General features: G+C 40.8%; 1 protein-coding gene across 5 annotated transcripts in view; it reads left to right on the top strand.

The window, feature by feature from the left end:
- Positions 1–16161, top strand: part of FOXP1 (forkhead box P1) — a 432878-nt gene that overhangs the window by 170059 nt on the left and 246658 nt on the right. For 4 of the 5 annotated variants that reach the window (XM_074404548.1, XM_010350106.3, XM_074404545.1 and 1 more), the window contains one exon: positions 15933–16120. In XM_074404548.1, the coding sequence (XP_074260649.1) occupies positions 15944–16120 (177 nt within the window). In that variant the 5' untranslated portion in view covers positions 15933–15943. Of the gene's footprint in view, positions 1–5236; positions 6857–15932; positions 16121–16161 lie in introns of those variants that run through there. The other variant, XM_074404547.1, reaches the window with a different exon arrangement.

Raw genomic sequence — 16161 nt, 5'->3', positions numbered from 1 at the left:
CTCCTGCTTCAGCCTCCTGAGTAGCTGGGAGTACAGCTGGCTGCCACCACGCCTGGCTAATTTTTGGATTTTTTAGTAGAGATGGGGTTTCACTATATTGGCCAGGCTGATCTCAAACTTCTGACTTTGTGATCCACCCGCCTCGGCCTCCCAAAGTGCTGGGATTACAAGCACGAGCGACGGCACCTGGCCATGTGTATGTAGCATTTTAATTGTGTGGCTGTAAAAATTGAAGAGGTGTTTAAAAAAGATTTACTTTAGCTCTGTATTTTAAAAAAACTCTTTCAGTTACTTTTTTTTTTAATGGTGTTCAGCTGTGTTGAATGGTCATGAAGGCCCATTTAATTAGAAAAGGACTGAGGCGTTAAGGACATCATTATATTATTAAAATTCTGCCGAATGTAAATAGGCAGCTACTGGAGTTTGTCCTGAAGTCCTGTTGAAGGGCTTGCGTTAGTTCTCTTCACATGGACAAACAAGGCACAGAAATTACAGATGATGAATGAGGAACGTACCACTGATGGAAATTTCCTCAAAGCACACCATGTGTTTCCACATCTTTCTTTTTACATGAGAGTTTCTCCTTTTATTTAATTTTCATTTGTTTGGAGTGTTATTTGGGATTTAATCTATCTAAACTATATGCCCATGCCTTTGGATTAATGGACTTTGCAAAGGTAGTGATTAAAGTGTACAGATGTGGGAAGTCACACATACAAAAGGGAGCTTATATTTTTCTCTTTTCATTCATTCATATATGTATATATTCCCATTTGTAATTCCTTAGCATCATGTCATTGTTCCCATAAAAATATACTGTATTTTCCGAAATGATACAATCTATGAAGCATTTCCCATTATGTAGACACCAAGTCTTTAAATTATAGCAATTTCTTAAGATTTTAAGGCACAATGAGCTCTTAGAAGTGTGATTAATAGCAGGGAATGAGGCTAATGCTAGGTCATCAGTGGCACTCCATTACAAAAAAGGTTAGATTAATAAAAGCATCCATCTTTTTGACCAATAAAGCATTTGAATGATATGCTTATGGTTCTTATCATATAGTAGTTACTTGCTGCTAAATAAACTCTGATCTTATATTGTGGAAAGGCGGCATGACTTAAGTGTCTGATGCCCAAGGTTTTTGATGGTGTGAGAAAAGGCAGGCCTGGAAGGGAGGCTCATGGTTGGAGCTGCTGGTTTTTAGGGTGTCTTCTACAAGCATAATACCTTTGAACTAGGAGCCTCATTTTGTTTGGGGGCAACTGTAAAGAATCTGCCTTGGTTGATCATGCCTTTAGCAGTGTAAATGTCCATCGTAGCCCCTCAGTGAGTGCTTTGTGAGTTGCATTGTCAGGAATCTATTGCTTAAGGGTCAAGATGATAGTATGGAGGTTCATGAGGGTCTCTTAAGTCCCCAGTAGCTCAGTTGCCCAATTTATGAGTTTTGTACCGCTCATGGATGGGTTGGGAGAGGATTTTTAGGTGGCTTGTAAATCATTACCAATTCTCACTATTGTGGTTTGATGTTGAAGCAATTCCATTTTTAATTCTTTTCTAATCCTTCTGATAAAGCCAACGAGAAAGTCTCAGTTTGGTACTAGTATCTTTAATCTGTCTCTACCAGTTGTAAGCTCATTATTTAACAAAGAAACAGGACTCTACTCAGAGCTCCTGAGAAGCAGCAGGATCTAGCAGAATTTAATCTCATTGGTTAGGTTTTATTACATGTATTATGAAAGTCTTTCTCTTCTACAAAGGGCTGCATACTGGTTTTCTACTTGAAGAAGTGATACAAAGTTTTCTCTGAAGGTAGATTTATTTATCAAAAGTGAATCATTTTATTTATTTATTTTTGAGGTGGAATCTCACTCTGTTGTCCAGGTTGGAGTGCAATGGAGCAATCTTGGCTCACTGCAACCTCTGCCTCCCAGGTTCAAGTGATCCTTCTGTCTCAGCCTCCTGAGTAGCTGGGATTATAGGCACTTGCCATCATGTCTGGCTAATGTTTTTGTATTTTTGTAGGGACGGGTTTTTGCCATGTTGGCCAGGCTGGTCTTGAACTCTGGACTTCAGGTGATCTGCCCACCCTGGCCTCCCAAAGTGCTGGGATACAGGCATGAGCCACCATGCCCAGCCAAAAGTGAATCATTTTTTGAAATAACAATATGGTGGATGTGGCTGGAGATGGTGAAAATAATGAAGATAGAATGCATGGGCTTGGAGCCGGGCGCGGTGGCTCAAGCCTGTAATCCCAGCACTTTGGGAGGCCGAGGCGGATGGATCACGAGGTCGAAATATCGAGATCATCCTGGTCAACATGGTGAAACCCCGTCTCTACTAAAAATACAAAAATTAGCTGGGCGTGGTGGCGCGTGCCTGTAATCCCAGCTACTCAGGAGGCTGAGGCAGGAGAATTGCCTGAGCCCAGGAAGAGGAGGTTGCGGTGAGCCGAGATCGCGCCATTGCACTACTCCAGCCTGGGTAAAAAGAGCAAAACTCTGTCTCAAAAAAAAAAAAAGAAAAGAATGCATGGGCTTGGGAAACTGGCTCCTGTGCCACAACCTTTTTTGAGACTCTCAGAATATGTAATATTTTTATCCTAGAGAGGAGTTGTGAAAAGAAAAATCAGTCCTTCCCAATCTTAAGTTACCCCAAGGCCTTGTAGAACTTTTTTTTTTTTTTTTTTTTTGAGACAGTCTTTCTCTGTTGCCCAGGCTGGAGTGCAGTGGCATGATCTTGGCTCACTGCAACCTCCGCCTCCCAGGTTCAAGCAGTTCTCCTGCCTCAGCCTCCCGAGTAGCTGGGACTACAGGCATGTGCCAGCACGCCCAGCTAATTTTTGTATTTTTAGTAGAGATGGGGTTTCACCATCTTGGCCAGGATGCTCTCAATCTTGACGTCGTGATCCGCCCGCCTCGGCCTCCCAAAGTGCTGGAACTAGAGGTATGAGCCACAGCACCCAGCCTCAATTGGTGCCCCCCGCCTTTTTTTTTGTTTTGAGACTGTCTCGCTCTGTCACCAGGTGCCAGATTGCAGTGCAGTGGCCCGATCTCAGCTCACTGCAACCTCCGCCTCCCGGATTCTAGCAATTCTCCTGCCTCAGCCTCCAGAGTAGCTGGGACTACAGGTGCAGGTCACCACGCCCAGCTAATTTTTGTATTTTTTAATAGAGACGGGGTTTCACCATGCTGGCCAGATAGCTTTGATCTCTCGACTTCGTGATCCGCTCACCTTGGCCTCCCAAAGTGCTGAGACCGTGCCCTTTTAAAAAATAAAACTTACAATTTGGGTTTCATAGGGAACAAAATAAGTAAATACATGTAAGTACATGGAAGTAAATACATATGAGTACATAGAAGTAAAAGTAAATGTTGGCCTGGTGCAGTGGCTCACGCCTGTAATCCCAGCACTTTGTGATGCCAAAGGGTGTGGATCACTTGAGGTCAGGGGTTGGAGACTAGCTTGGCCAACATGGTGAAACCCCGTCTCTACTAAAAATATAAAAATTAGCTGGTTGTGCTGGTGCACACCTGTAATCCCAGCTACTCAGGAGGCTGAGGCAGGAGAATCCCTTGATCTGGGAGGCGGCAGTTGCAGTGAGCCAAGATTGCGCCATTGCACTCCAGCCAGGGTGACACACCGAGACTCCATCTCAAAAATGAAAATAAAAATAGATAGATGGATGGATGGATTAGGGCAAGTTTAACACTACACTGCTAGGGAAGAGGAAAGAAGACACATTATTTATCCTACTCGTGGTAAAGAATAGGTGAAACCATCTTCAAACAGAAAAGAGTTCCCCTTTCAGGAAATGATTATGTGCCTAGATTTAGCCTAGCTTTCAAAACTCCAGTACTGAATTATGATTTCCCTTTATGAAGGGAAATAGTTACAACTCTGTGGATTACCATTTAGAATTGTAAACTCTGTTTATAATCCTTTACTAATATTCCGGTTCATCCAGGGTTCAGGAAAAGAAAATAAAAACTGAAGCTCAGGAGAACTGGAGAAGAGCTGAAGTGCAGACAATCAGATTCAGCATTTTCTCCTGAAGACAGGGCAGTGAGGATGCCAGGACACAGCACTCTGCTTTTACTTGTTTATTTCATTTTCTTCTTCTCTTAGGTTTTCACTGGGCTGTTGGGCTCTTCACTGTTCTCCACCTCCTAGTCATCCATAGGGTGGTGAGCATGGAATCTGAGAACGTTCTGTTCTCAAAGCATTAGAGGAAGATTCTCTTGTTAGTTGTTCCAGCAGCCAGACTTGCATCATCACTCAGTTGAGCAAGTCTGAAGGACAGTCGAACAGCTCCAGCCCTAGAGGGCATTTAAGTGAAGTTCTTGGTGTCCCTTCCCTGCCTGTCCATCAGGTGTGAACAGGTCCTTGAGCCTGAAAAATTCAGAGCCCTCCTACCAGGGCACTGAATGCTCAGTGGAAATTTTCTTCCCGCGACATTGTTGAGGCCTTAGGGGCTATGTTGATTTGAGGAGAGATGATTGTTGGCAGAGAGGGACTTTAGGAAACAAACCGCAGAGCAACAAAACAAAAACATGAAAGAAAACACATTAGTTACTTTGTGACTTTAGGTTTGCAGAACAAAGATTAGATAATTGAAGCAAGGCCTGGAAACTAGAACAGCTAGAGAAGCTTGAGGAGTTTATTCAGAGTAGAACTGGGGAGGGGGTTATCTGTTGTGGGGGTTTGGGGATGACCAACACAATTTTTGTTGCTTTGTTTCTAAACGGAGTGGAAAATTCCAATAACCTGATTGTTAATCATGTAATTGCTAGAATCCACTTAGGTATATCTTTATTTTTAAAAATATTTTCTCATTGCCATATTTTGCTTTACATATCCAGCAGACAGTATTTTGCTGCACTTTGCACTGAGGTCATGCAGAATTTTAAGAAATTAGCTAACTGATTTTAAGTGTAAGATACAGATAAATTACCAAACTGTTTTTCAGTATGTTTTGTTTATTGTTATTTATTTATTTATTTATTTATTTATTTTAAGATGAGGTTTCACCATGTCGGTCAGGCTGGTCTTGAACTCCCGACCTCAGGTGATCCGCCCACCTTGGCCTCCAAAGTGCTTGGATTACAGGCGTGAGCCACCATGTGGGCCCAGCCTGTTTTGTTTATTAAATTTTAAGTAATGGAGGGATGTTTTTCAAATGTACCAAAATTAAATGGTTTAATAGTGTTAAAGTATCTATAAAAGAGATTGAAACTAATGTTTTAATTGCAAATTGTATCTCTAAATATAGTGTCTCTGATAAGGTATGCTAACTTTCTTATAATGTGTAGTACATATCAAGTGAATTTTTACAGATTAAACATTTATTCTTAACACCTTTTTTTGGTGGACATACTGAACTTATTCACTCTGGGCTTTGAGAAGAGCTAAGATTTTATTGATAAGCTGACAGAATGAACCCCTGGGTGGTTATATGGGACATCGACTGATTATTTTATTTACATGATCTTTTTTAAGGAAAAAATCATAAACTGATAGAGTTGGATTTTTTGCAGAGTAGTTGAAAATGCTCCACATCTGTTTGTGGGCCCACTGGGCTTAAAGGCATCTTAGAAAACAAGTTTGGTATGGGTAGAATGGAGTATCAAGGTTTTCCTTTTGGATAAAGCATTCAAGATCCGAATCTGTGTTTGACGTGTATATTTCATTGATAAAAGAAGATGAGTCCAAGTATTGAATGCAAAGTTACTGAAGCATGAAAACGTTATATTGTTTTAAAGCTGTTTTCAAATCCAACCTTTAGTAGTTTAAACCATGTGGTTGCTTTATTTTTATCTGCAAGCCAGGAAATTAAAGGGTATTGACTGAGCTCTCTTGGTCTCATTTCGGGGTGACTGACCTGTTTTTCGTAGAGGGGCCTGTTTTCTGTTTTTTAATTTCTGTGATGTCACCAGTAAAGAGTTAACCGGACCTGACTGGATTCGCTCTGGCTTATATGATGATGAGTAATGTGATGTTGGTAACAGCAAATTGTTGTTTATAAGCAAACATGGCATTGTGCAAACAAGCAGGCCTGGTCTCCAACCGGTTTGATTTCATGGTGGTCAGCAGCTGATCTATGTAACATACAACCTTTCTGCCTCTCTAAATGTCAGAAGAATGACTGTTTGTTTATCTTGCCTTCTTCCCAGCTGTTTACTCTGTAATGCATTTACCTCGACCTTGATTCCCAAAGAGTGGCCCCTTTCTCCTCCCCAGTTCTGTTTACGTTAGCCCTGCCCCTGGTGTCACCTATGAAATCTGTTGATTATTCCACCTGGTTAATGTTAAATTGCTCTTGTAAGATGATGTGTTTGTTCATAAACACAAATGCTGGGCCTCTTGTTTACTGTACCCATGGCAGCAATCGTTATTAAACAGATATTGCTTTGTTTGCGGGTGTGAGCAGCAGTTTATCCTGCAAGGTCTGTTTAACACACACACACACTCACACACACACACTCTCACACACACACACACGTGCCCGCGCACGTACACAAACTTAAATGCTAGAATTTTGATAAAGAAAGAAAAAGGAGAACTTGTCCCTGGAATGTGGTTGAAACAGACTTAGGTTTGCTTTTCTTATCTTTTGCTTGGATGAAGGGGCTGGCGAGATTAGCAAGTTGTTTGGTTTTTCTAAGAGATTTCCTTAGAGTAACGATATCTATGCAGTTGTTTGCTTTTTTCTGAAGGGAGAAAGCTCTCCTGCAAGGCCACTAGCTCAGTAATAGAGCATGAGATGGCTAGAAAATTCTTTGTGGAACAAATAAGGACTTAGAAGGTGTAGAAGAAAAAGTCTAGTACTATGAACAAGGCAGTCACTATCGAAAGGTACAAACCTTGGATTTCGTGTTATTGTGTATGTCTTGTGTGTTGTCCTGTAGGCTTGATAGGATCCTGTTTGATGCATGTACTTTTTGTCAAGTTTCAGAAGGGAGGATTAACTTTTACTTTGATGTGTTCTGAATAAATCCTCCCTGCTATAAATGAAGACATTTTAACTGGGAAGAAACTATACAGTTAATATGCATAATGTATTTTTAAAAGCCAGTGCTTTTACTCTTACTTGTTTCATTTTAAAGTGAGTTTGTGCTTTGTATCATTTCTAGTTAGGTAAAGCAAGTATGTGTCTCTTTATTTAGTTTGGTGTGTGTGCATGACGTTTGTCCCTTGGACACTGGGACCCACCTTAGATAAGACCTGAACATTAGCCTGGCCTTTGTCGTGTTTTGCAAACAGCAGAGAAAACTCAGCCCGCATCATATCATCATTTGTTTCTTTTTTTTTTTTTTTAAGTTATTGTTTGTTGCTGTTTCTGAATTTGCCTTGTTTCAATATGAGGCATGGCCTCCTCGCATTTGTTGTAAATTACAAGGATACAACGCTGATCAGAGTAAGGGTGGAGGCTGAAGGGTCATAACCTGCAGAGGCAAATAAATGGTGGTCTTTTACATCAGAGAAGGCTTGCTAATCTGTCTGTGAGAGCAACTTTCAGGGGGGAAAAATACATATATGTGTATTGGAGTTTTTGAAGGATAAAATTAAATAATTGTTCCATTCACACAGCGGAGAAATAAGAGCAGCAGAATTCTGATGGGCCACATTCACTACATTGCCATGACGCTGTGAACATATTGTTCACTTTGGCCACTAGAGCGGTGAGGGGCTTGAGCCGAAGCGAGAGATACATCAAGTGTGTCATCGAACACTCCAGTCATTAATTGATGTTATGAACCTGGCCTCGTGTACATTAAATGATAGAAAATATGGAAATAAAAAAAAAAAAAAGGTTTTTCTGAACTGGTCGTTGGTTACTTTATTCCCCTGGGCTATTTGTGGGAGTTCAGCTGTTTGAATGTTCAGATGATTAAAGTTCCGCGGGCTTTGTTAGTTCTCAAACTTAAAATCTATTTTGTTCTGTAAAAATGCATTTTAATTAAGCTCCCCAGAACACCTGGCCCCATCATGCCTGACCTTCAGAGGCTTCCTTGTGGCAAAGCAAACAGCCTAGCACTGGATTGGCAAAGCTCCTTTTCAGTCTCTATTTAATTATTTGCGCTCCTCCGGATTAATATGCGAGGGAGTGGGTATGCATTCTGCTTTGTACTTGTTTCCTAGAGCGGCTTCTTTCTAACTTCCATCGTCTGCCCACAGTTGCTATGATTACGGCACTTCAACTCTTGTCTATTAAGGAGAGAAGGGAACCAAGACCCACCAGAGCTGGAAAGCTACAAAATACAAATTTAGACATCTGTAATTTTTGGAGCAGGGTCAATTTGTTATCTGTGCTCATTGGTGTCTTCTAAAGCTTACAGTATCCAAGAAAGTTTGATGAAGGCAGTTCTGAAGAATAAGACATTTACAGTTGCTCTGAACAACTTTACTGCCTTGGCATTAGAATGCAGAAATCCTTTTTTCCTCGGAAATATGAAGTCTCCTGTCTTCACATTGAAAGCCTGGTGTGCTTTTGTTAGGAACATTATTTTATTACCACCCCATTCCGCCAACTCTATTCTGAGTCATGAATTACAGGGAAAATTAAACATCCTATTCTCTACCATCTCCAGCCCATCTGAATTGTCCATATATATATATTCAGTGTTTCCAGTGGGTTTTCATAGGCTGTTTCATTGGTTGATTATCTTTCAATGTTCAGGGGGATCATCCTACTTCTCTTAAGACCTAACAGATTTAATGGCTTCTTTCTGAGTTTCAAAACACCAAAACAGTTAAAGAAATGTATAGGAAATAGAGTATTTTTAAATTAGGAATATAAAATTTGGAGGCCAAGACAAACCCTTGATCTGATTTGATCAACAGGTTGGACTTGGATTTTTCTGTTATTTAATCATTTAACCAAAAATTTAGTAATTATGTATTAAATACATGCTATGTGCAAGGCATACCTGAAAGTTAAGTTTGAGATAAAAGATTTATTTATTAATTATTCTTATTAAACAAATGGAGCTGGGAAAGTGGAGAAGAAAACTATTTTAATTTGAATGCTTCTTCCATTTAATTGATAAACTATTTCTGGTTTAATTGATACATACAAATTTGTTTCTATTTTTTTCTTCCTCTTTTGAAGGCAAGACAGCTGCCGTATTACGTTATTGAAAATAAGCATGGCTTTTCTAAGATTTTTGCCAATTTAGGGTTCCTTGCTTGACTTGGTCCTTATAGCTTCTGACTCGCCATGTGAGATGCATTCAGATGCATCTTGCCTTTGCTTACCTGTACCAAGCCCTGCCTCTCCTGCGTTCCAGAGGGCAAGACAGGTCAGTGACACTGTTTGGACACAGATGCTATGTTCTCTAGGAGGGGTGCTCCTACCAACGATTTGAGGGAGGTCCGATTCATCACCTCCCTGATATTCTCAGCCTTTACTCACCTGAGACCTGGAATGATTGCAGTTTTACCCTGATCTCTCATATGGCTAAATGAGTGGCCACGTTTGTTTTGTTTGACAGTTTCTTTGCTCCTGAACTTTTTTCCCAGAGGGGCTAAATGAAATTCCAGATTTTTAAAGATACATGTAGACCTCTGTGGTGCGTGATAAAGTTGATAATACATAAATCATTTTTAACAACAGGTAATATGCATAATTTATGGTGTTACAGTGCTATCTTTTTGATATTTATGATGGATAATGTTCAGTTTTGGCCCTCATATTACTGCTTTAAATTATACCACAAGAAAATTAATGAGAAAGTAGATTTATGAGTTTCATTTGTTTGTCAATTCGGAAATTAATTGGGTGTTAATTTTAGCCGTCTCTCATCAGACCAGGACTGTAGTATGTGTGCATTACTTTGCATTCATTGTAGCTTACCTCCCATTTACTGTGGGTCACTAGCTTTGCATACATTAAAATAGCCCTCCGGCTCATTCCCTTGATTACTTTTTGAACTGCCATGCATTAGAAAATTTACGCCTTTCTGTTATAATTATGAAAATGTGGTATTGGAAGACGATGCCTTCATAACACAGTCAGCACTTTCGCCTCCTTAACTTGACTCTTGGGTAGTCTTTCCATGAAATGGGACCAGTGCCATTAGGACAGCAGATAGACAAATGCAGTGTCTGTAAGGTTCATTCATAATTTGTAGAAGTTACCTCAAGCGAGCATATATTGTCTGATAGAACTCTGTTTCTCTTGTTTTGTTCTCCCCCCTCCTGTCTCTCTCCCTTTTCCTTTCCTTCAGGAGTATGCCATGCAACCCCGTGGCACACTCATGTGACAGTGACGCTACATCTTGGGGCCTCCGTCTTTCTGTCTCCTCACTTGCTTCCTTAACTGCGAAGTCTCGTTTGTCATCCCCTCCACCAGTCAGTCCCTCATCTCTTCAATGCCACCTGCTGCGGCAGCATCTCACCAGGTGAAGGGTGAGCAGTGTAAAAGCACGGGCCTCGTGCTAGCAAATGTGCTGTCTCCATTGTTGCAGCCCTCTCCTGAGAGTCTGTGACTTTCATCTTGGATTTCTATTGCTTGATTCCTTCTCTCTCGTGAACGGGAGTCACACCCACATGGGCAGTAAAGAGTACAGAGTGGGTTTAATATCCTAGGCCACCCTACTGTTTGCCTTCTAGGGGAAGAAAGTCTGTGGAGCTGCACCCCACTCCTTAAAACTCCTTTGTTTGTCTTATGTTGCCTTGTAAACCCTTTGTACATTAAAAGGGAATCAGTTGATTTGCTTGATGACAGCCATAACTACATGTGTGCTTTATATCTTAATACAGATAGGTTTGGTCTTCTTTTCTCCTGAATGGTATGAACGTGATTATTGAGGGTTTTGAACCTTAGTGATGCAACGTGAGTAATTTTAAAAGGACTTCTCTTAGAACTGAAACTAGTCCGAGTCTCATCCTTATTCTTTCTCAGTCTACAAACTGCATGGAGTTAACTGACAATAAAGTAAGAGCCATGTGTTCAATATTTCTAAAATGATGAAATCCACATACTAAAATTCACATTTCCTTCCCTCCTTCCTTCCTTCCTTCCTTCCTTCCTTCCTTCCTTCCTTCCTTTTCCACGAGCTTCTGTTATATCTTCAAAATTACATGCCATCTTCCTTCCTTCTCTGCACATAGATGAACAATGAGAAAGAGGATTTTTCTTTTTGGATGGGGGGTGGGCTGTGTAATTACTCTAATCATTTTCCTAAAAGTGATTTCACCATTAACTTCTCTTCTCCCCATAGAAGTAGAAACATATTTTACAAAACTATGTTTAGTTTAATTTACACATCCTTTTATGAACAGACCAAGTTCTTTAAGGGCATTTATTCTGCTTCATATAAATAATTGATCAGCCAAGTTAATTTACTTCTGCCTGACTTGGTCAACCTTAATTAACTGCCCTGGAATCAAGACTGAACTTTTTGTTAGCTTAAAATCTTTCACAAGCATGATAACAAGGGCTTTATTTTCTCTAAATTTTCAGCATCAACACTGTAACCAAGGAAATAATCATAATAATAAAGCCCTGCTTTAATTTACTATAAATACATTGGCCTGGACATTATGAATTTTCCAGAATACTTCCAGAGAGCAGCTCTGCTGGCAACAGCAGTAAATAAGCATGCTAAACTCAGTCCTTGTCCTTTTCTACAGGGCCCTCCAGCACAAAATCGAACCTCTGAAACCCATAGCTCTGTAATGTTTCCAAGCAGGATAAGAAGTGGGTCGTTTTGGCTCCTTTAGGCTTTTTGACATCTATGCAATTGCAGCATCGGCCTTTGCAGGGTTATGTTGAATGGATCACCTGATTTAAACAGGCTCAGCTCATCTGGCAGTACCATACAGGAAGGCAGAGGAAGGTTTGGTCTTGTTTCTGGAGGAAGGACATGTTTGTGGGTATGGTGTGGCCATACCTTCATTTTCAGGCACTTTGTATGATTCTACAGTGTTTCTTGCTGTCAGTTTGTCATGGAGCAAGACAGTTGGTTCGTTATAGGGTTAGTTACTCCCCCAGAGAGAAGCAGAGGTTATGTAAACTGGGTGACTGGGACTAGCTTCCTTGAAGAGAAGAGGGCACAACATCCCATGATAAAGAAGATAGTCGCCTCTGCTATCCATTGACTTAATTTCAGATGACTTTAATAATGAAAACTCAGAAGAAAAAGTTGTTTGCAAATGAGTGCAGATGCTTTATATCATTGTATTTTAATGCTTTTCTTTGACCACCTGCCCCTCTCATTGCTGTCTTTCCTAGAATTTTTTTTAGTTTTCTTTTCATTAGGTCCCTTATTCACCACCCAGCACAGGCCTTTACAAACTGGAAATTCTTAGTCATTTATTGAATGGACAAGTTCATGTCTGAAACAGCTACATCTATCCCTTAACTGATTGAGCTTTAGTTTTCTGATCTGTGAAATGGGGATAACATTTACCTGCCTTATTTCCCTCCTAGCCTTGTTATGAGTTTGAAAAGCACATCAGTGGGCTTTTGCAATTTGTGAAGTGTGATAAAGATATAAAGGCTTATTAAATGACTTGGAGCGTTTGATAGAAATACTGCTGGCCCAGACACTGATGGAAATGTTCTTAGACATTGACACTCCTATTTTTTCACATGTGCTTTTCAAAAAGCTGTTTTCTCCTGATTGGTGTGGGAGATTATGGGAAATTTTAAATCTTCCAACCTACATACTACTGTTAGCACTTGACTAATTAAGGACATCCTCAGACCAAAATAATCCTTTATGCAATTTTGGTCCCAAAGCCTGCACTCTCACAAACCTGATTCACAAGCCAAGCTGCTTGGCTTGATGCCTGCAAAACTTGTACTGGAGGACTTGGCAGTCAGCTTTGGAACTGCATGGAGCAAAACAGGGCCTTCTCATCAAATTGTGTATTGGAGACTGTTCTTACTCCACCCACCAGAATGGTGTCTCATCAAGGAAACAAAAGCAGGACCAGTCCCTTAGACACCTGCTCTCAGGCCTGGGATCCCGATGACCGCATAGTCTGAAAGCAACATTCTACCTGCAGCTCTCTTCCCATCACGACAGGCTATTTGGCTAAATATGCCTCATTCTGAGGGCAGGTGTAGAGTTTTTATATATGCAGTGCTTTTGTCTTTTGGGGATCAAGTCTTTGGTATGGAGAGGTATTCCCAGAAAGAAAAATATCTCTATACCTATTTTATCTGTATCTATAGATTTTTTATTTACATATATTTGAGATATATCTTAATAATTAGATGGATTTCCTTGCTACCTACTCTAAGACAAATGCTCTCTTGCTTAAACATCTAACACTGTGCCTCTTCCTTGGTTCCTCCCCCGCCCCTGTTTTTTTGAGACAGAGCCTCACTCTGTCACATGCCCTCTGCTCACTGCAAGCTTGGCCTCCTGGATTCAAGCACTTCTCCTGCCTTAACCTCCGTAGTAGCTGGGATTACAGGCATATGCCACCCTGCCCGGCTAATTTTTTTGTATTTTTAGCAGAGACTGGTTTCACCATGTGGGCCAGGCTGGTCTCAAACTCCTGACCTCAAGTGATCTGCCTTCCTTGGCCTCCCAAAGTGCTGGGATTAAAGGCATGAAACATTGCACCCAGCTCTTTTCCTTTCGTGTTCTGTACAAAGGGCAAGTTTGTGGAAGAGAGACTGAAACACCCAGGGAGAAGTACCTAGGTTTCACAAATTCATTTCTTGAAATGAATTTTTTGGTGATGGACAAGGCACTCATGTTGTCACAAATTATCTTGTTACCTAGTTCTTATATCTTAGGGAAGGTTTTGGTTATTTTTGATAGATTCTTTCCTCTTTGGTCAGTAAGAATATAAGTGCAATTTCTAAAGGACTATAATTATTAGAAAGTCTGATCTGAAGAGATGAGAAAGAAAAAAAATAGTAAAAATCAAGAAATGAGAGTGAATCAGCTGTTGCTTCTGAGTTTGTTTCCCACCTGCTAGTGAAAAATGCCATTCTTAATCTACTTCAGAATTGGATCAACTTAAAAAATATATACATCTTTTGGGTTTATGAAGTCTGTATCAAGTTGGATCATGATATGCAATGAAAGGAAATGAAGAAAGATGTGAATTTTTCTGCCTTTAATTTTTCCATTTGGTTTTTGTGCAAGTCTGCAGAAAACAGACTTCATCTAGTTTCTAGCAGGAAAACAATGTCCTCTAAAGATACCCAAAGACTGAAATTTCCCTGTTGTCACATTTCATGTACGGGGCAGAAATCTATAGCATTGGTTGTACATACGTCCTTCCACGATTGGAACACATTTGGGTAAAAATTTTCTGCCCTTTAATCTGGGATTGGTATTTCACATTAAAGTCTTAATTACTCAGGCATTTCTCAGCTTTCATATTTGAACTCTTCACTTCCTTTTATGACTGGTCTAGGAACTTGGGGCATGACCCTGCCATTTTCATTGTTTTGCCCCCCACGGAACCTCAACTTTAAAAATACTCGTTGTGATTAAGAGCTTGGACTGAACTGAACTGGTTCAAATCCTGATTCCACCATTACTAGCTGTGACTTGTAGTGGACAAATTAAATAACTTGCGGAGCCTTAGTTTTCTCATCCACAAACTGGGGGTAGCAATTGTCATCAGCACTAAATTAGAGAATGTGTGTGAATCACCCATATTACGGCCTGCCTGAACCAACACTGGTGATCAGTAGATGGTTAGCAGTTGGTATTAGCAAATGTTATCTGTCTTTTGTCATCTTTGGACAGGTTTTCTGAGCCAAGTGCCGAATTGGCTCTCTGGGAAAATGGTTTTGTGCCCAGAGAGTAATAAGAATGAATGTGAAATGTATTTACACCCTAGTGATATTTTATAGCTGCTCATTTTGCACTATATATTTTTCTTTTTTTCTCTCTCTGTTTTGAGACGGAGTCTCACTCTGTTGCTCTGGCTCTGTTGCCCAGGCTGGAGTGCAATGGCTAAATCTCAGGTCACTGCAACATCCACATCCTGGGTTCAAGCAATTCTCATGCCTCAGCTTCCCGAGTAACTGGGATTACAGGTGCCTGCCACCATGCCTGGCTAAATTTTGTTTTGTTTTGTTTTGTTTTGTTTTGTATTTTTAGTAGAGACAGGGTTTCACCATGCTGGCCAGGCTGGTCTCAAGCTCCTGACCTCAAGTGTTCCACCCGACTCAGCCTCAAGCGTGAGCCACCACGCCCAGCCCTATATATATATTTTTTCTATTAGACTTTTAGTACTTTTGACCAGGCACCATGGCTCACAGCTATAATCACAGCACTTTAGGAGGCTGAGGCGGGCAGATCGTCTGAGGTCATGAGTTCAAAACCAGCCTGGCCAACATGGTAAAACCCTGTCTCTACTAAAAATACAAAAATGAGCTGGGCATGGTGGTGGGTGCCAGTAATCCTAGCTACTCGGGAGGCTGAGGAAGGAGAATTACTTGAGTCTGGGAGACGGAGGTTGCAGTGAATGGAGCTCATGCCACTGCACTTCAGCCTGGGCAACAGAGCGAGGCTCTGTCTCAAAAAAAAAAAAAAAAAAAAAAAAGAAGTGTAATATAAACAAATAGCCTGCACATGTTGAAATTTAATGTTTATACCTAATATGCTCCATATGATGACTTGCTGGTTTTTGAACAAAGAAACCAGATATAAGGAAAATTTAATCTTGAATTTTAGGTTTACCCACAAATACTTACTTTTTCTAAGGGTGATAATATATTTAAAACAATACTACTGAAACTTAAATTGGGGAATGACAGTTTCAGACTCAGAACCTGGGGGCCTGGCCCACTAATGAGAGGATAAGATGAGTGAAAGAAAATGACAACTGTTTACAGATTTTGGCAACATTTAAAGCAAGGCCCTTCTCCTTATGCACAACAACTGTTTTAACAGCTGCTTTTTTTTTTTCTTCCCCCTCCTCCCCATCTTGGAAATCCTTGTATCAGGTTTTTGAGTCATGATGCAAGAATCTGGGACTGAGACAAAAAGTAACGGTTCAGCCATCCAGAATGGGTCCGGCGGCAGCAACCACTTATTAGAGTGCGGCGGTCTTCGGGAGGGGCGGTCCAACGGAGAGACGCCGGCCGTGGACATCGGGGCAGCCGACCTCGCCCACGCGCAGCAGCAGCAACAGGTACTGGGCTTCGGACTGCTGGGAAGTGGAGGGTGGTGGGT

Source organism: Saimiri boliviensis, chromosome 8 (genome assembly GCF_048565385.1).
Source record: "Saimiri boliviensis isolate mSaiBol1 chromosome 8, mSaiBol1.pri, whole genome shotgun sequence".
In the NCBI taxonomy this organism is placed as follows: Eukaryota; Metazoa; Chordata; class Mammalia; order Primates; family Cebidae; genus Saimiri; species Saimiri boliviensis.
The sequence above is the reverse complement of the archived record's forward strand: the minus strand, read 5'-3'. Positions and strand labels throughout refer to the sequence as shown.